At 43.8% G+C, this 21,351-nt stretch overlaps 1 protein-coding gene and 1 non-coding gene across 2 annotated transcripts in view; both read right to left on the bottom strand.

Annotated features, from left to right (window-relative positions):
* Nucleotides 1–2,068, bottom strand: part of CACHD1 (cache domain containing 1) — a 200,322-nt gene extending 198,254 nt beyond the window's left edge. Inside the window, exon 1 of the mRNA XM_032844869.1 lies at nucleotides 1,787–2,068. Coding sequence (XP_032700760.1) covers nucleotides 1,787–2,032 — 246 coding nt within the window. The 5' untranslated portion in view covers nucleotides 2,033–2,068. The remainder of the gene's footprint in view (nucleotides 1–1,786) is intronic.
* A 4,319-nt stretch (nucleotides 2,069–6,387) lies between these two features.
* LOC116859542 lies at nucleotides 6,388–6,497 on the bottom strand. The gene has a single exon (XR_004381182.1). It is a non-coding gene; the product is annotated as a U6 spliceosomal RNA (small nuclear RNA).
* Nucleotides 6,498–21,351: the final 14,854 nt, after the last annotated feature.

The raw sequence follows: 21,351 nt of genomic DNA, 5'->3' as shown, positions 1-21,351 counted from the left end.
AGTCTGAAACTCAAACATATTAGACGTCCTTTATTTAAAAAGGTGTCACTATGCAAAAACATAATTGTTTGGGCTCTGAATTGAAACATTCACCACTGGAAGGAGGGGGATATCTTAGTTCCTTCCTAACATTTTAGTTCCATTTCCTCTAAAAGTCACTTTGCTCCTAAGAACTCTCAACAACCATCAGAACACGCATGTGGAAAAAGGCTAACAGAACCTGAACCTGAAAAACCTCCACAGAAAAGGGCAACTAAATGATGTATCCTAAAGGCTTGTCTATTGTTATGCAAATGACAAAAATATCCGACTCTATTGCACTTTGTGGCCGGGTGTCTGCAAATACAGAATTACCTTTCAAGCAAACCATCCACTCCTCAATCTCACCTAAAAACAAAACAAAAAGCCCAACCTCTTTCACTACGGTGGAAAAGGTCTAAAGGAGTGGCTTTAGGAAAATTGTATCATTCTGAGAGACGACTCAGGGATGAGGGGGGAGGCATCGTAGGGAGAAAGGCTTTAAGGGGGGGGGGGGGAGACATCGGAAACCTGAATCCCAAAGTGACTCAAAACACCTCCCCCGGTCGGAGGTGGAAGGGTGGTCACAGTAGAATCGAAATCAGAAACCTATTCCGAGAGCACATTCCTGGAAACTTCGCTCTTTCGAAGACCACATTTATCACCATTATTGTTGTTAGAATGCATAAGGGAATAAGGTTATTTAACGGAAGAATGTTATAGCAAAGGTTTCAGACTCTTAAGGTCCCCTCAACCTCTCCTAATCGACTGGGCCTTTCTGGCCTAATAATAATAATAATAATAATAATGGCAGGGTACAATCTCCAGGTGGTTGCTGTTTAGCAATTTTTACTACTGTTACTAGTATCACCTTCAGGATTCCTTCTTAGCCAGGGACAATCCACTGGGGAGGGCCAACATGGTAAACATTCTAGAAAAATGGAAACCTTACTCACCGTTCCCCCTTTTTCCACCCCCCTCCCCAAAAGCACACACACAACAAAAATCATACAGCGGAGAGTGCGCAAACAACAGCAAGCAACAGCGGAAAGCAGTAAGAAAAGTCCCTCACACGGAACCGGAGTCGCGAATCTGCCAGGCCAGCCCCTCCCCCAATGCACCCTAGCCGGGAAAGGGACCTCAGAGTCCACTACCGAAGCCGCTCTCCGCCGGGACCCAGGTGGCCCGGGAGCAGCTGCGCACGCTGCGGTGCCTTCCTTCCTTTCCGGCGCCCATCCGTGCGCCTTGGTCTGGGGGACACAGGGAGGTGGTCAAGGGCGTGGGGTAGGGGAGGAAAATCGTCGGAGCCAGGCGGGGCTGCCCGGGAATGGGTACACAAAGAACGAAGGGGAGTTTGCAGGGTCAGGAGGGTGAAAACACGACTGAGCCGGGAGGAGAGAGGGAGGGTGCGGGAGGGATGGAATACGTTCAAATTAGGGAAGAGGATTCGGAGGAACCACTGAACCCTCGCTGAGATAAAGAAGCTGGGGGGGGGGGGGCAATGTAGAGTGGGTTCAGTGCAAAGGGCAGGAGCCTCTGCAGAGGAGAAAGGGAGAGGTACCTGTGTGCTTGAAAGAGGAGTTGGTGTATAGTCGGGGGGTGAGGGGAGGTCTGAGCAGAGGCGTCTGGCGGAAAGGGGGCTGCGTACAGACCAGAGAGGTCTGTGCGTGGTCAGTGGGACCTGTACTGGAGAATGGGACCGGGGTCTGCGCAAAGGAGAAAGGCAAGATGCCTGGCAAGTTCGGGGGGCGCAAAAGGGGCCACTTACCTGCATAGTGACGACCCCCAGTTCCTCGGCCGCCAGCCTCCGCATCTGGCTCGCCAGCACTTGCGCCTCGTCCAGGATGGAGAAGTCGGCGTCGGCCACGGCGCCCAGCAGCCAGCACGCGCCCAGGCAAAGCAGCCAGAGGGGCGGCCGCCGCGCCCGGGCCCCAGCCGGGCCGGACGAGCCCCGGCAGCCTCGGGCCAGAGCAGCCGCCCCCGCCGTCTCCTCCTCCTCGGGCTCGCGGGCCATGCTGCCTCCCCCCACTCCCCGCCGACGGGCTCAAGGCGCCGGGAAGCGGGGAGGGAGCAACGGGAGGTGCGCCCAGGGCCCGCTCGGCGCACCCCGCAAAACTTTCTTGCCCTGCTGCAGACGCCTCCGCGCGCCGCGGCGGCTCCCAAACTTAGGGGGCGCCGGGCTACAGCGCGGGAGCGCGGGCGGCCACCATCGCCGGGCTCTGGCGGCGGGCGGGAGAGGAAGCGGCCGCCCGAGCGCTCCCAAGGACCCCGGCGCCGGCGCGGCCCCCGCGGCGCGGCGCGGCTCGGGTCTCGGAGGGTGGCGGCGCGCGGGCCGCGGGGCTGACAGTGGGAGCGGCGAGCCGCCGAGCTTTCGCTTCCCCCGAGTCCCGGCGCGGCGAGGCGGAGGCGGCGAGGACGGGCGACGGCACCGGCGGAGGAGGAGCGGCGCCCGAGCTGCGAGGCTGGGCAGGCACCCGAGCAAGGAGGGAGAGCGGAGGCTTAAAACACACGCGCGCGCGCGCGCGCGCGCACACACACACACACACACACACACACACACACACACACACAAACTGAAAGAAAGCAAGCAAGCAAGCGGTGGGGGGAAAGGGAGGCGTCTGGTGCCACCACGCTGCACTCCGGCTCCGTGCACTTCCCGGCGCGGCCGCTGCCGCTGCGGCGGTGATTTATGGAAGGAGCGAGAGAGGCGGGGAAATTCCCCCAGTCGCCCCTCCTCTCCTGCCCTGGCTCCCGCCTTAGAACCGGCCCCCCGGATGCCGGGGGCCGGAGAGCCGGCTCGCTGCTCGGGTGCCAGCCCTGTCGGGGGTGGGGTCCCTCGGACCTTCTCGTGGCTGGGGACAGCGACCCACCCCAGCTCTCACCGCCATCACCAATGCGACGGACTCCGGGGTCCCACCCGTTCCACGTTCCCTCCAATGTCCCTTTAAGTCCTGGGACGCCGGCTTTCTGCCGGGCAGAGCTTGAGAAGGAGGGGACCGCCGTTTGTGCGTCCATTGCTTCTTTTCGGTGTCATTGGTAACAATCACTCGACGGACCAACAGGTTTCTTTTATTTAACCAGCTACTGTGTGCCCGGCACTGTGCTCCGGGGGTTGTATACATTAGCCTTTAATGCCACCACATCCCTATGAGGTAAGTATCTTCATCCTAAGTTTTTAGGTAATAGACCGAGGCTAAGAGAGGTGGAATAAATTGCCGAAGGTCACCCAGGGGACAAGAGGCAGATCCAGAAATTAAGCACGTCTGATTCCAAGGATCTTGCTCTTAAATGTGACATAGTTCTTTCTCTCTTTTGAAATGAACCATCTGATCCCATCAAAAACAAAACAAAACCCCCAAAGCTACCGAACGGGAGTTGGCCCCACACATCTGCGAAGCATGGGGAGGCAAGGTTAACCTTCCTATTTACTCCTGGCTCGAGCTCTCTGAGAGCCTTCCAAATCACCTGTTGGAAGTACATGGAACAAGTGGCTGCTTGGGGTGGAGGAAGGGTATGCTAAGGCCGCCCTTCATCCTTCCAAGCGTGAGGTTGCTGCTCCAAAGCTCCTAGAGAACAGAGCCATGTCCCAGAAGGTGAAGGCACTTGCCTAGGGATACCTAGTTGGGGTGGTAGTAGGACTAGGACCTGCATTTAGTGCTCTTTTGCACTTTATAGTAAAACTTGTTGTACTTCTTTGTATTACATTGTATTATATGCCCACCTATTCTGAATTTCCCAATCAGTGTGGTCTCCTATATTGTATGTTTTCTTTTTGAGACACTTTTCACCCTATCCTCCCTTGAGACAGGGACGTCAGACTCTTGCCGCACCATCACTTAGTATCTGTGATGTTTGTTTAACATAACTTGCACGTGCTAGAACTAAAGTAAGCTTGGTGAGGGCAGAGACCAATCCACCTCTCCATCATCCACACTTAGCTCAGTACCAAGCATAAAGTAGGTGCTGTAAAAATCAAGCTTTACTTAATGATAGGATAAAAAAAAATATCTACCTGTTCTATCCCCAGCATTGAATTGACATTTGGCAGAGAAATGATCCTGTAAGTTGTTTTTAGTTATATTATTGCACAAACCATTCTAGTCCACGTGGTAAACGGGAGAGAAAAATAATAATAATGGCACTTAGCATTATTAATGTTTTGTACTGGATTTTTCAAGGTTACTGTCACCAAACTTCTCACACATCTCTAAGCTAGTTTTTTGAAATTCCTTCAAAATGGCTTCTCTTTCTTTGCCTATCCTTTGTATAGTGGTATTTCTTGGGGTCCTATTTCTGGAAATTCTAATTCTATGTCCCCTTTCTTCACTCCAAGTTTCTTTTTGAGAACTCTCCTGTACACTCGTGTCTTCAGTTATCATCCAGACATCAGATTTTTACAAACTTCTAAACAAAGCTTAATCTCCCCTTTGAGCTGGATTTCCATTTTTCCAGCTGTTCACTAGCTTTTCTAATAGCTGTACCTAAAACTCATTACTGCTTTCCCTCATTCTCCACATAAATCTGCATCTGATTGCATACCTGGGTGGATGTCACCTGCTCTCGAAGCTAGGCTTCTTACTCCCTGCCTCCACTCCAGTTCAGAGCCTGTCTCCTGGCCATCCTGGCACTCCACCTGTATCCCAATAGCTGTATCCCAATAGTCACTTCCGTCACTTCCTGTCACAGCTGACCTGCATTAGGACCACCGCCTCCTCCCTAGTCTCCATGCAGTCCTTCTTACCCCCATCATTCTGTTATTCACACTGAAACCAAAGTCATCCTTCTAAAAGTCAAATCTGAACTTGTCACTCAGTAACCTAATCATTTCTGATGGCCCATCCCAGCGAAATAAAGTTAACACAATAAACAAGCTCTCTGTGCTCTGGTCCTTCTGGTGCTTCTGGTCCTACTGAAGCCACTCTGCAGCATTTAACAAGGAACATTGTGATTATCCCTTTGAAAGTCTTTTCTCCATCCTAATGTTTCTCATTAGGTCCACCACCACCTGTAGCCTTGAGGCAACTCTTGAACAGCAAAGCCTGTGCTCCACCCCAAGTTTACTGAAGTGGAACTGGTAGAGGAGGGCTGGTCCTGCAGTAAGCAGGACCTCCTCCCCCCTCCCCCCACCAAAGGAATCTTTTGAACTGCTTGCTATTAGACTGCAAACAAAACTCCCCAGGATGGTAACTCAGTCATTCTGGAGCTCAAACATTTCGCCCAACGTCTACACCCAAGAGATTCTCAATCCCCAGGAAGAGCCATGCTATATCTTCTATGTTGCCAATGGAGAAACGTCTCAGAGAAAGTCATTTGTCCAGGATAATACAACTTTTAGATGGTAGTACCAGTGTGCAAACGTGGGTCTTTAAACACCAGATAGCAAACTCTGAGCTACTAGTCTGGTGTCAGAATATTCACACATGTACCCTGGTATGTGATAGCCAAATAAAAGCCTTTTGACTGATAAACTACTAATCCTTAATGTCCCCAGCCCGTATAAGTGAAATTGTCCCACCATTGACCCCGCTCAGCATTAGTTGATTGTCTTCGGGCAGAGGGGCGGCGGGGAGGGCGGTGGTGGTAACTGATTGGACCTGGGTGGGAATGTGACATGAAGGCAGCCAATCTATCACATGCCATGATATGACAAAAAGATTAGGTGGGTCAAACAAATTTTTATTCTCAAAAATTTACAAACTACTAAGAGGAAAAGCAGGTAGAAGTAGTAGTTGAAACAAAAAGGACATAAGGAGTCATAGGAGCCTTGAGTCCCATAGTACATATTGTAGGAAATGTAGAGCTGTATCTACATAGCACTTAATACATAGAACCACCCAATAAACAGTGGGTATGAGTCTGCACACTGAAGCTAGGAAGGCGCAAACATCACAAATGAATGAAGAAAGCCAACTGGAAAGAAAAGAGAATGGAATATATAGAACGCCTGCCTTATAAGAGATATCACCAAGACCTAGAACTAACTTTCTGGCTCTAATTCCAGTCCACATGTTCTATTAATAAGAGACTCCTTTTTCTTTCCCCTTTGTTTTAATGTAGCTCTAAGGATCAAGTTCAATCATCTATTCTATATAGTGAGGACTATGACTAGTAGTCATCTTCCATCATTTATTCTATACAGTGAAGACTCTACTGACTATGCAGCTTTTTGAGCTTAAAAAAAAAAAATGATGAAAAGATGGGCAGGTAGGCCACAGTTGTCCTTAGGACTGTAGATCACCACAAAACTTGCCTGATGGGCTATACCTTCTCATTAGCGTGCTCCTGTATTCCTTGCTTGTGACAAAAATAACTGTTCATTGCTTGTTTTCTCCCCGGAAATTCCAGCACGTAACATATGACTGTGTAATTATCCATTTGCAACTCTGTTTTCTCCATCTTAATGTTTCTCCTTGCACAGGGCCATGATAATCTTCTCTGCACCATTCCAGTTGTAGCATATGTACTGCCCAAGTGAGCACACAATGTTTCTCAGAGTAAGGTCTACAACCACATACAGCAGAATCACCTATCAGGGACGGTGTCGGCTACCCTCACTGCCACAGAGTGACACGGACCCAAATGATGTAGGAACAAAGAATTGGGGAAAGATTTTTTTTCCCCCAGAAAAATTTATTTATTTGACACAGAGACATAGAGAGAGTGTGTGCGCGCATGTGGGGAAGGGGCAAGGGAAGAGGGAGGGAGAGAATCTCAAGCAGACTCCCCACTGAGCCCAGTGCCAGACTCAGGCTTAATCCCACAACCCTGAGATCATGACCCTGAGCAAAACCAAGAGTCTGATATTCAACCGACTGAGCCACCCAGGCACCGCAAGGGGAAAGATTTTTAAGAAAATCTATGAATCTTTCACTGCGTACAAAGAGGGGCACAAACCCTTTTGTTCCTTGACTACCAAAAATGAACAGTCCAAGATTCCTCATCACACTGGCTGCTCTTCCTTATTTGGGGAGGTACCAAGCCACTTCAATGATGGACCAGTTCATGGTACTCATTGGCTAAGATTCTCAACACAGAAAAACTCCGTGTCAAACTGCTTTGAGGAACTCTTGCAGATTTCTGCAACTGTGGTATGGAGTTTCTAAGCCACTGCAATTCCCCCTTGCATGCTCCAAAGTGAAAACAAAGCCCAACTTTGCAACAAATTCTCCACCTAATGCTGCTGGCAGGCCTCCACTCAAAACAATAATTGGCTGCAGACTACAATGAACCTGTGAACTAGGGAGCTCAGGAGAATAGGAGAGGTAACCCCAAGGGCAGATTCTAGCACTTGCTCATTAACTTCCACAGGACTTCAGATCTCAGCAAATATGTTTTATTGCTAAATGAATGGAAATGGTTAATGGTCTAGATGGAATCTCAGAATGCAGACCATCCTCGGTTTTCATATTCTTCCAAGTGATTTTAAAAATTGTCAGATTTCCCATTTCCCCTTCAGATGGGGAGCTAGCAAAGACTGAATAATAGTAATAGATATGAACTTCAGAACCCGACCTTGGGTTTGGCACTCTATATGGCACAACATATTTCTTGAGCACTTAGTATGTTCCTTATGCTTTTTCAGCTTCAGCATCAAGACAGAGAAGACAAGATTATTATTATGATTTCACACACAGGGAAGCTAAGACTCAGAAATTTTAAGTAAGTAGCCTAAGGTTATAGGCTAGTTAGCTGCAGAGCTGGAATGAAAACCCAGCTTGACTCCAAATTCAGTTCTTTTGCCTCTCTATCATGTGCCTTTCTCTAAATGAGAAAAAAGAAAAAAAGGAAATAATACTTGGTACCAGTAGATCCCTGCCAAAGAAACATTCTGATTTCTGAGGGACAACTATATTTTCTTGTTAATTTCAACAAACATTTATTGAGAATTTGCTATGTACTAGTAGTTTTACTAGGGATACAAAGATGAGTAAGATGAGTTGTCCTTAAGAACTTTATAGTTATTGGAGAAGTTAGAGAATTTTAAGAGGGAAAATATCACGTATGGCAAGTGACTTGGGGCCTTTCCACCTGCTGTTCCCTGTGTCCTAAATGCTCTTTTTCCAGATATCTGCATTTCACTGTCAAAAACTGTGAAGAGTCTGAAACTTTACCCCATTTGCAAGCCAATAAGTCAGCCTACCCCAATCTCAAGGATGCTGGCAGAAGACATGAGGCTCTGGGGTTAGAGACAAAGGGCTTTAGTACTCAGCAAGAGTAGTAGCCAGAAGGGGAGCATTTGTGCCAGTTCTCCTTGCCCCAATTCTCCCTGGCAACATGGAAAGGGCCAGATGACACCTTCAGTATTGCACTGGAGAAGAGGAACCCCGAGCCCAGGTAACCCAAATCTTATTTATAATGAAATACAAAAAAACCTGCTCTTTGCCCCGGAAGGAGATATCTTTAATGTACTGGACAGAAGGAAAATTTTCCCCTTACTTCAAAGAGTGACACTATCTCTACCTGACAAAGCTGTTCACTAAACAAACATCACGGCAAATATAATGCAGAGTAATAGGGCACTTAGTACCTTGCTGACAAGGCATGCAAAGATGCAAGAAATCCATAAGGAATTGTCTCCCCACACCACCTTTTTCTAGTCTGGATTCAAATGGGTTTGGGGAGGCCTTCCCTCACCGTTCCATTTAAGACTATAACCCCTATATCCCTCCTTCCAGGAACTCCCTATACCTTACCTCTCCATTGAACTTACGCGTACTTACACCGTCTAACATCATGTATGTTTGCTTACTTGCTTTATTTACAGCTCCATGAAAGTGATGATTTTTTTAAAAAGAATTTATTTACTTGAGAGAGAGCATAGGAGCAGGGGGGGAGGAGCAGAGGGTGAAGCAGACTCCCCACTGAGCAGGGAGTCTGATGAGGGGCTCGATCCCAGGACCCTAGGATCAGGACCTGAGCTCAAGGTAGACTCTTAACAGCCTGAGCTACCCAGGCACACTGGTGATGTTTTTTGGCGGGGGGGGGGGGGGGGGTCAACATATCCTTCATGTTTGAAATAATAGCTCGCACATAGTAAGTACTCAAGAAATAGTTATTGAATTAATGAATATAACATGGAATGCTCTAGAGAAAGAGGTTACACATCAGGTACAATGGAAGGGGCATTTAATCTAAGCTAGGAGGGAAGTCAGAGAGGGCTCCCTAGAGGAGCTGTTGCCTCAGGAGTGTCACCAAAAATAGGTAGAGGTTACTCAGACCAAAAGAAAACATCCCTGGAAGAGAGAAAAACATTTAAAAAATGTACAAAGACCAAAACAAAATATAAAGAAAAGAACTAGAAATTGGGGATTTCCATAGCAGTAGGTGGGAATAGGCACTGGTCAATGGGGTTGGTGAAGATTTGGACATTCTTCTGTGAGGGCTGGGGAACAATGAAAGGTTTCTAGGTAGAGAAGTCACATTTTAGAAAAGTTACACTGTAGCTATGTGGAGGATGGATTTAAGGCAGGAACACTTGACTCACATTCATTGACTGAACTGAAATAGCAACTCAAAAGTATCTAAATATTTTTAATCAAAATGTTGAAATTTCTTAAGGAAAGGTGTGATATAAGTTCTTAGTATCAAAAAAACAAGACAAAAAGAATATCCAGAGCTTTAACAAGATCCCTCAGGGCTTTTTATAAACATAATAATAATAATGTAAACTTAAACGGTGTCTTAGGAAACAAAGAACAAGAATTGACTCTCAGCTAGTCGTTTCTGTATACGGAAATCAGACGACTTTCTTTCCATGGGCTTGGTGACGCTTTGATTGGACACAATAAACAATATAGTTCTTTTCATCTTACCAAAAGTTTAAACTTTTTCTAGAAACTACCTTAGAGTCATAGAATGGGAAAAAAAAAAAAAAAGAGTCATAGAATAAGGGTGCCTGGGTGGCTCAGTTGGTTGCGCGACTGCCTTCAGCTCAGGTCATGAACCTGGAGTCCTAGGATCAAGTCTTGCATCAGGGTCCCTGCTCAGCAGGGAGTCTGCTTCTCCCTCTGACACTCCCCCTTCTCATGCTCTCTCTCAAATAAATAAATAAATAAATAAATAAATAAATAAAATCTAAAAAAAAAAAGTAATAGAATGATGTGTATGCCAAATCAGAATAACTGTAGGGTGAGTATCCACTAGACACAAGGGGCTACACTACTGCTCTGAGTTTACACTCTGGCAAGGGAGGCAAGACTTGGATATATACAAAGTGAAATAGCAATGAGAGGTTTAAACCACAGATCAAGGCTACAGTAGAAGAAATGAATTACACAAACACAGTAGTTTGCATAGTGAAGCGATGACCATGTATGGAAAAAAATATTAATAGCTAACACTTTTTGTGTGCTTACAAAGTTCTAAGAATAATGATCTGTGTTTTAAATGGAATTTTCTCATTTAATCCCTAAAACTATGAGACATGATAATAATAGCTAACATTTGAGCTCTTACTAGGTTCCAGGCACTGTTGTGTTTTCAATGGATTATTTTGTTCTTGTGAAGACCGTATTTAGGAGGTATAATCATCCCCATATTACAGATTAGGAAACTGAGGTTTAGCAAGAACGAGCTCGCTGCCAAAGGTTTCATAGCTGTTCTATGATGGTGTCATTATTTAAATATTTAAATTATTTAAATCCAGGCCATCACTCCTAATTGCTGTGCTCTCCTGCTTCATCATACCAGGTATATATTATTATCAAGTCCATTTTGCAATGGAGGAAACTAATGCTCAGAAAAGTGGAGCCATAAACACGTGTCTCTACGAAAGTCAAAACACAGGAAGCTAAACGATCACACATCTTGAATGATCAGGTGTGTGAATGGCAGAGATTTTATATTTTATCAATGTCATCCAGCTGACTTGCACTTGAATTACTGCCTGAGTAACCCAGCGGTAAATGGGGCAAACCGGATTCAGATTTGTAAAATCTTTATCATTCACTCATACCAGCACCTTGATACATGCTAGAGAGCAAGGATGTGACAGGCACACCCCGTTCTCCTCCGAGTTAACAGCCTGCTGGCAAAGACAGATACTGAACCAGCAACTGTAAGAACAAGTGACTGAAAGTGAGGAGTTTGACAAAGGGCAGACACTTTTCAGATCAGTGCTCCTTTAGTACTCATGTACTCCCAAATTCTAGAGAATTTTAGCAGTCCTACCAGAGTGGATGTGTGTACTAAGCATTGTAATTTCACCCGATAGCCCCAGGGGTCAGGAATAGGGGACAGAAAAGAACATACCTATTTGTATTTTATCCCCCTCTCAAATGCCCAGAAGAGCCCTTAGCACTGTACTCAAACCTTGCAATGCAAGCAAATTTGAAAACAAGCTCAAAGACCTCTCATTTCACCTGCCCCAGTCACTCTAGTTTCCCTGGTCCGTGTAAGACCACTGTTGACCCCAGACTCTGACCTTCAGTGTCCCAGAGCTAAACCATGGTGGACCCACTACTTCAATGGGTCACCACGGCCACATTTGGATTATTCACTCCCTGGCACTAGAGTGTCTGAAAGTTGGGTATCCTTGCCCTTAGTTCACAGCCCTGACTGGGCAGACCTGCTTCTTGCTTCCTGCTCCAGGCCTCAGGGGAGAGGATCACACATGTACAACCACGGATGTCAAGGTTGAAATGAAAAAGTCATCCTTGACATCTTCTTTTAATCTGGTTAAATCATTTCCTTTCTCCAGCGTTAGTTTATCAATGATCCTGCATGAGCTTCAGGATGAAATGAAATGGAAATTCTTAGCACACAAGGACTTACATGATCTGGACCTGGACATACCTCCCGGCTTCCCCCCACCCCCTGCGCACACCTACAACCCCAGCCAAAACAAGCCTCTTGGATCTCTGACTACAATCCCTCACTGTTCTACCTTTCCCTACGTTTTCTCTTTTGATTTCATCTGCTTGGAATATCTTTCCTTACATTTCCACCTGGCTAAGGCATTCTTATTTTTGGAGATTCAGTTGGAATCATCTAGCTGCTCTACCCTAGGTTGAGAGAGATGCCTCTTCTCAATGTTCCCTCAGCCTGTTGACCGTGATCACCTTTGTCACCCCATATCACCCCACATCACAACACCCCACATAGTTCTTGACCATCTTTCTCAGAGGGCAGTTGCTTCCGTGAGGGGGAAAGCAATTTGCTTTTAGCCTTTTAATTTCTTACTTCTCAGCACATAGTGGGGAGTTAACAAACATTTATTGAATTCATGAGCAAATGGATCTACCACTTTTCTATTTAGCCTTCTTACTGATTTGGAGACCATGAGGTGTTTGCAGAAACGTCACATTCTTGTAGGGACGAGGCAGGTACTATAAATGCATTATTAACTGCCATGTGGGACATGTGTCCTGTCTAAAGTGAGCTCTGGGTTAGGCACATGATGTTCCTTGGAATTGAAGAAGAAACCTTGGCAGATCATCTACTTTCTCCTTCTGCCAATAGATGAAACTTTATCTTTTTTTCATATTTCTAAATAAATAGGTTTCACAGCTTTCTCTGAAAGTACTGTCAGTAAGATTAATATTAAAAAATTTATTATACATCAAATTTACCTTCATCCTTCCTATTGAGTTCTCTGCCAAGTTTGTCTGCCCATCACCGTGAGAGCAGAAACACTATTGCTCACATGTTCTGTTTACCACTTAGCACATGGTGGGTGTTTAATTAGTGTTAAAAGAGTAATCATCATATACAGAAGGTGAAAGAAAAAGTTACGTATTTTTAATGAAAGAGTATGACAATTATTTTCCTTTCAAAAATACGTTCAACCTAAATGTGATATATTATTTATATAACCTTGTCTTTTCCATGCCATGTCAGCAAGAGGAAAAAAGAAAGTTTATGTGATAGCAAAAAAGCTATTTAGCTCACATCTTCTCTATTTTGGTCATTCACTCATTCATTCATCCAACAAACAATCTAGGCCCAGTGGGCCTATAATACCCAGGCAGTGTGGGTATTACTTCAATTCCATTTGAATTCTAAGACTTGCTTTAACTTCCCTCCTTGATTTCCTTCTGAGACATTCCAAATGGTAGCTGTTTGCCCAAATGAGGCTCTGAGTGTGGAGAACGAGCCTGTTGCATGGCATTGGCTTTGGAAACACAGGATCATAATGAAGGGCTTCCCTCACCAGATCCCAAAGCCCTACTTGGACGATTCCAAGTTCTAAAACCTGCTGACTCTTTTTGTGGCTGACAACCTGCTGCTGGTCAGTGAAAAGCCACGGACAAGTTCTAGATAGTTCCAGATAATTCTGCTGTTCTCTACTGTTCCTTATTACTGGCTGATATCCCATTCCTGGGCCAGGACCCATCTACAGCTATGAACCAGAGGGGATTTGCCCTGAATTTAGCAACTACTTCAACATCAGAATGGATATTGGCTGGAAACAGTGCTCCACCACTCAGGTGCTCTCCCACATACCCTGTCTATGGGCTCCAGTGCTCATACCTACACCCAATAGCCCAGGGCTCTTTGTAGGTGTCACAGGCTCTGCCTGACTGTTGACGCTCATCCTCATTCAGTCTACCCAAAAATGTAATGAGAGATGCACTACTCTTATCCTCATTTTATAGACAAGAAAACTACAGGACAGATCAGGACTCCCACACAGACCATCAGGGTCCAGACGCTAAACAAGTCATCACTAAACTTCCAAGAGTCACCCTCTGAGGGAGATGGCTCTTTCAGCCAATAGTAACAGTTAATAGTAAGAGGAAGAGCAGACGATAGTGAGTCTATGTGGTAGACTTCTGGTTGTCCCTGTCTAGTGAAGCTCCCTGCTTCTGTGATAATAAAATCCTCAGGGTTAGCCAGGTGAATGGCTGCCGATAAGAAAGAATACAGTTTCCAGGGCTTCCTGTGATTCTCTACATCCATGTGACCAGTTCTGGCCAATGAGATGAAACCAAAGTGGAGTGGGGACTTTATAAAAATGCTTTGAACTTCATTGACAGTATCCTACATAAGAAATACATTTTATATTATATCATGTTGCGTTTTGTTTTGCTGTGTTATATATATATATCCCATAGAGACTCATATATATTATTTATATTTATTATCATATATAAATATATAAATGTACATTTATATATAAAATGTATGTGTATATTTATGCATATAAATATATATAATATTTATTATATATATATTTCCAAAACAAAAGTTTGAAGTAAGAAATACTTAACCTTTACTGTATAGTAAACACTCTGAAATCATCTATTCTAATTCATTTTTAAAGTTATCCATTCTATTGATTTTTTATGACCCATTAGTGAGTCATGACCCATAGTTCAAAAAACATTGCTCCACCAGACAATGTATCTGTGCCTCTCTTTCCCTTTTTGTTTGTCCATTCGACCATCCTGAGGCCTGAAACACAGATGCCCCCACTTTGGACCATGAGATCAAGGCCACACACAAAGGAATATCAAGATGAAAGACTACTGGGTCTCTGATGTTATAAAATGTCATAAGAGCCCTAAATTACCTACGTGGGTTTTTACGTGAGAGAGACAGGAGCTCCTATCCTATTTAAGCCACCATTACTTTGAATCTTTTATCCCTCGTGGCCAAAGTGAATCCTAACTGATTGAGGTAATGAATTGAGTGTTGGCTTTCAGCCTCATTTCTCTCGGTCTCCCCGCTTTGCTTTTCATTACAAAAGACCAGGTTCAGACAGTGGGGCGTGCTGGGGAGAGACAAGAGGGCCAAGGGAAAACAAGCCAAGGTATTTCTGCTCAGGCTTTCTGCCTTAGATGGCGTCTTCTCCAGCAACAGCTGTGCCTCCTCTGTAGTCCCTGCTCCTGCTCAACATGGTTTCGTCTCCTATTGGGTGACCTCAGCTCTTGGTCTCCCGTAACACTGTCCTCTCGCGTTATCTCCGTGGCCGTTCCCTGAAGTGGCTGATCTCTGGATTTCCTCACTTTCCCTCTTTTGGCTTGCAGTTCCTCCAACCCCCATTTATCTAAGTCTGCACTCAATGTCCTCGGTTCTAAGAACATGAAATGGTTGCAGTTTCCCTGACCAGCCCCGGATTCACACACTAACATATCCTACAAAGAACTTTAGGTAAAATTTCCCATGTCCCCCTCACCCTGTAAGATAGGCACTATCCACCCCTCCCACCACTGCCCTCCCCTCATGGCTGTCACCTTGCAAATGATGAAATTAAGGCCCAGATACATTATATGACCTGCCAAGATCACATGGTAAGTGGAGGGGTGTCCAAGTCCAAAGCCACCACCCACATAGCCAACACTCGACGAGCTTGATATTCTTCTGGATTTTTCTGACTTTCAAAAAGTAACCACATCATAGCATGTTACTTTTCAAAGGTCTAGACACAAAAGCGATTTGGATGACATCATTCCATGGTACCCAAGCAGGAGGTCTCCATTCTCCAAGCACCTCCCCAAAGCAGGCCAATGTCCTTTAAACTTCTCTCTCTCTCTCTTTTTTTTTAAAGATTTTATTTACTTATTTGACAGATAGAGGTCACAAGTAGGCAAAGAGGCAGGCAGAGAGAAGGTGGGAAGCAGGCTCCCCACTGAGCAGAGAGCCTGATGCGGGGCTTGATCCCAGGACCTTGGGATCATGACCTGACCCGAAGGCAGAGGCTTAACCCACTGAGCCACCCAGGCACCCCTTTAACTTCTCTCTGTCTTGGAGAAAGGTTCCAGCCTTCCTCAAAGTCACTTCCCACCCCGTGTTAGGGGAGTGCTCTCTGTCACCTTCACATCAAAGTCTTAATTACTATTCAAGGGCTGCATTTACTCACTCATAAAATGTTTATTGAGTGCTTAGTATGTGCCTAAGGGCTAGGATCTGGGGCACAGCAAACATGAATGAGATTCTGAGTGAGGCTCGGTTTCTGACTTAAAGAGCTCATTGTCTAGGCGGAGAGACAGGTATATAAAATAATGGAAGCAGACATATAAGAAATTTTTTAGTGAAATCCGGCACAATAGCAGCATAGTGGTGGTATAGCTCTTGAGCTGGTTCTTGAAGAATAAGTAGGAGTCTGAGAGGTGAAAGGGATTGAAGGAGCATTTCAGGCTGAAGGAACCAACATAAGCAGAACCATTTCATCTGCATCAAATGTGTGTACGTAGTTTATACTTCCATATGGACCTAGATATTTCATATTTGCCTAAATGTATGTATGTATATATGTATGTAATTTATATTTATATATGCTCTACATAAACACACTACACACCTATTATTTAATATAGATATTATATATTATGTGTTTGCATATAAATATACACAGACACATGTACACTTAATATTTGTACTGCATATGTAAATATAGACATATATACCTTTTTTTCCCCTTCTCCTTTTTGCCATTATATTAACCTAACACTGCACAAAAGAATAAAGACAAACAGAAGAATTATTATTAAAATAAGGAAATATAATTGCCTGGATTATATCTGTAACTGTATTCACCACACTAACAAGCACCCAAGGAAAAATGATTAAAATACAAACCACAGACACACAGCTTTGTACAAGGACATTCCTTCATAGGGAAAAGCTTAAATGGATCTTGTAGGCTCAAGTTCCTTTCTGGAATACTATTAAAGAACATGCCCTGTACTTGTTATGTTTCAGCCAAAAGTACGATGTGAGTAATAAAGGGTATTTTTTTGACTGGGCTAGAGTTAGTTCACATTTATCAGTTTACAAAATGACAGTCTGTCCAAAATTCTTTTTTGCTTAGGGCAGTATGCCTCCAGGAGGGGGAAAAATAGGGAATTAACTTAATACAATCCTGCCCAGAATTCTCGAAGAGACTTTTGCCTGCCTACTGAATTCCCACCTGATGCTTACTCGGGCCTCCATTATGTCAGTGTCTGGGAGGTGGGGGGCTTCCCATGCTGCCCTCCCATCAGCTGAGCCAGCCTCCTGGAGAGACTATGACATCAGCAACACTGGGGTAGCTTTGGCATTACATTATTTTTTACATATTGTCTTATCTCTCCTATTAGCTTCTGAGTTCCCCGAGGACAAGCAACCTCTCATAAACTCAGTGTATTAGGAGAAACCAATGGGTTTTCCTTCTTGGTTTCTCAGTTTTCTTTTGCCATTTTGGTCTCTGGAAAAGGGAGCATATAAATCACCTTGGGTAGGAGGAGAAAATGATGTATGTGAAGGCCCTTATAGAGAGAAGGAAAAGAGAAATAGTCCTTTTGACACCAAGGAGTAGAGCCTTGGAGGAGAGGAGAGAAAAGTAAGGAGGGGAGGGGAGACGTGTGTCTGGCTGTCATCTCTGGCCTAAAACCCCAGTGGGGGAGGTTGGAGAAGCAACTAGAGAATAAACAGATAGGTTTGACCCAAGTAGCCCTGCACTGGCCAGATACCAGCAAGCTGCATGTTGGAGAGAGCATACAGGAATAGCCAGGTGCAAGAAGACAGATCTTCCTAGCTTCCTAAGAAGCCCAGGCTGCAAAGAAGAGAATTCCTAGGTTTGCTATAGATACAGAGAAGGCTGTGGAAGACAGTAGGGGCATGAGCCATGTCTACCAGCTCTCCAAAAGAGGTTGGAGGATGGTCATGCCTCTAGGAATCAGAAAGCCTATGGTTCTTCCTGGGTAGAATTGCTAATGCCTAGCTTGGGGAGGAAAGTCCCAAGAAGGTGAAAATGGACCGCCTGATAGAGAGGGCGGCAAAATGTCACCAGCACCAGAGACAGGAACATGTGAGGACAACAGCAGCTGAAGACAGCGTAGATGTTTCTTTAGCTGCAAATGGTAGCAGGGGGTGACAGTTGGATGATGGGGATGATAGCAGAGCAACCACACTGTCTCCAAGGATGACAGAGACCCAGACAATAGGCTAGGTCCAGGAGCCCCCCCATCACCAGGGAAACAAACAAGTCTTCCAACTAAGACTAAGCTTGAGAAAAAGGGGCTGTGGGACACCCCAGAAAGGTGAGCAGTTACCCTTAACAGAGCAAGTTTAAACTAAATTTAACTGAAAGAGATATTGGTGATTGATGCTTTTAAGCATATTTTTCCTTTTACCCAATGGATGGAGGCTACTGAGGAATTTGAAATTCATCAGAGACAATCAAAAAGTTATAGTTTTCTCACATAGTCTGACTTTTGTGCTGTGCAGTATTTGAATTGGCGATATTTATTAGTGGGGATTGGCTCAGGGGACCTTACCCATAGTAGACATGCAATAATATTTTAGTAATTAACTTGAGTGGATAAATAGGAATCTGTAATTCAATTCTCCCAAGTAATTGTTAGATGTATTACCACATTTACTATCCACAGCTAATGAAAGTTTCCATAGCTTCTTAATTAACCAAATTTTAATGTCCAAAAATAATGAATTATTGCTTAAGTCCAAACTTGAACCTACAAATGAACAAATTTTGTACTTTCTTATACATCAATTTCATTTCAAAGATCTACTTTGCTCATTCAAGTTTACTGCACTTGTCAGCCACTTCCAGCCACCTTCCTAACAAGGTACAGAGACTTGGACCAGAAGGGGAAAACACAATTTGTTTTTGCAACCTTAAAGTATCTTTACGATGTGCCTCTGTCATGATCTGCCTGTCATCAACGGACCATCACCATCTGCCAACCACTTACTTATCCACACCAACCAGCCCGAAGTATCAAGGTTAAGTACTTTTTACCATAATGATCAGTTGTAACAAAATTATCATACAGAAGCCACTTCACAGTTCATGGAACTCTTCTAACATTTCATCTCTTCTAATTTTAACAACTCCAAATCTCTCTATTACCATTCTAATCAAGCCTTAGTAGCTACTACTCCACTGATAATGTTCTTGTCAAGGTGGTCAGTGGTGTCCATCTTACAAAATCCAGTGGTGAGTGCTCTGTCCTTATCTTACTGACCTCTCAACACTACTCACAACACTTTCTGAAAGCATTTTCTTCACTTTGTTTTGGGTCATCTCTATCTTCCTAATTTAGTGGCTTCTTCTATCAGTATCCTTTACTTTTTGAAAAGAAGGGTTGAAAGGCTCAGTCCTTGGCTTCTCTCTATTTTCACTCTGTCGCGGAGCTTATTCAGGGTTTTGTCTTTGATACCATGCTGACAAGTCCCACATTCATTTCTCTAGTTCTATCCTCTTCAGTCTTGAATAAGCAAGTCTACTTGGCACTTCTGCTTGGATGTTCAAAAGAATCCACAAACTTAATACGTCCACCTCAGCTAGCCCTCCCAAATGTGTATTTTTCAGTTGCCTTCCTGTCTTCCTAGTTTTTTGTTAAATGACTATCTTAACTACTACTTCTTTTATGGGCCCTGATTTTGGCTTAACCACAGGTTCTGACTCAACCTAAAATTGATCCATGACCTTGCCCTGGCAAGGTCTAGCTGCTCTAGCTGCTCTAGACCTGTAGTCTTGCTTTGCCCATGGGCTTCCAGGTTCCGCCCCTTATTTGTTCCTTTGTCATGGTAAGTAGCTTCAACTTTCCTCAACCACACCAGCTCTTTGCCCTATGTCCAAGGCTCTGGTTATCGGTAATTCTGGTGTTACTATCTACTTGACAGCTTATTTTTAATGAAAACCTAATGCTGTTTAATAACCAGTAAATCCTGGCTGCTTTATACTTTTTTCTTTTACAAGAACAAGGACTGTTAGTCACATGGCCTAGAAAGGATGCATCATCAGAGAAAGTTTATTAAGTATTCAATTGCATCTTACCTTGTCCTTGTCTTTTAGGTGATTAGAACCAGGATTGGCTGAGGGGTTCATCTCCATTACCATTTCCAGCTGACTGATAACAGTTGGGGCGTGTTTGGGAGGGAGTCTGAAGTCAGTAAATTCAATAGAAAAGAATGTTATGATCGGGACGCCTGGATGGCTCAGTTGTTAGGCGTCTGCCTTTGGCTCAGGTCATGATCCCAGGGTCCTGGGATCGAGCCCCACATCAGGCTCCCTGCTCAGCCGGAAGCCTGCTTCTCCCTCTCCCACTCCCCTTGCTTGTGTTCCCTCTCTCTCTGTCTCTCTCTCACTGTCAAATAAATAAATAAAATCTAAAAAAAAAAAAAGAGAGAGAATGTTATGATCAAAGGGTAATGCTTAACATCTCCACCGCCTGAGGGAAGATTATTCTATGCATTTGCCATCTATATACAACCCAAGGTATCATTCTCTTTCTCAAACTCTTTCTATTCATATACTAATAGAAATAATTCATCAATATAATCAACAGTTCATTAATAATTACCAATCGTGCTGTTATTAATTAATAATAGTTCATTGACAAATGATTCCTATTGTAGTAGCAATAGCACTGCTAATAAATACCATTTCTAGAATAATTCACCCTTTGCCCAACAATATACTAAGAATTTGGCTCAACTAGCTCATTTAATCCTTATAATTACCCGTTAAGCATTCCCATTATCTCCTTTTACACATAAGGAAACTGAGACATAGAAAAACAAATGGGTATAAGTACTCTTCGCTAGTAAATAGTAGAATTATTTGAACCAAAGTTTGTCTACCTCCAAAGCTATGTTCTTAAAGATTTTGTTAGACTGTCAATATCACATTTCCTCACATTTTTTAAAGAATTTGATGTGCAACATACTTGAAGTGTCAAATCTTATTTATAATTGACATACAGCATTGCACAAGTTTAAAGTGTACAGCATAACAACTTGACTTACATATATTGTGAAATGATCACCGTAATAAGTATAGTTAATATCCATCACCTCATTTTGGATACAGAAAAATAAAAATTTTCTTTCCTTGTGCTGAGAACCCTTAGGATTTACTCTCTTAACTTTCCTATTTACCATACAGCAGTGGTAACATTACATCCCTAGTGCTTATTTATTGTATAATTGGAATTTTGTAAGTTTTGTCCACCTTCCTCCAATTCACCTCAGGTGATTATTGATCTGACCTCTTTTTATGAGTTTGTCTGTCTGTTTGTTTGATTAAAATCCCCATAAGAGTGAGATCGTACAGCATTTGCTTTTCTTTGACTTATTTCACTTAGCATGATGTCTTCAAAGCTCAACCTTGTTGTCATAAATGGCAGGTTTTCTCCTTTTCAGTGGCTGAATAATATTCTATTGCACTATGTATAATGCAATTTCTTTATCCATTTCATCCATTGATAAATATTTAGGTAGTTTCCATGTCTTGGATATTGTAAATAATGCTGCTATGAACATAGGGGTGCAGATATGTCTTCAACACAGTGTTCTTGTTTCCTTCAGAAAGGAAGAAATTAGAAGTGGAATTGCTGGATAATATGTTAGTTCTATTTTTAATTTTTTGAGGAAACTCCATAT

This window comes from Lontra canadensis, unplaced genomic scaffold (assembly GCF_010015895.1).
Source record: "Lontra canadensis isolate GAN:19392208 unplaced genomic scaffold, GSC_riverotter_1.0 scaffold158, whole genome shotgun sequence".
Lineage (NCBI taxonomy): Eukaryota > Metazoa > Chordata > Mammalia > Carnivora > Mustelidae > Lontra > Lontra canadensis.
The sequence above is the reverse complement of the archived record's forward strand: the minus strand, read 5'-3'. Positions and strand labels throughout refer to the sequence as shown.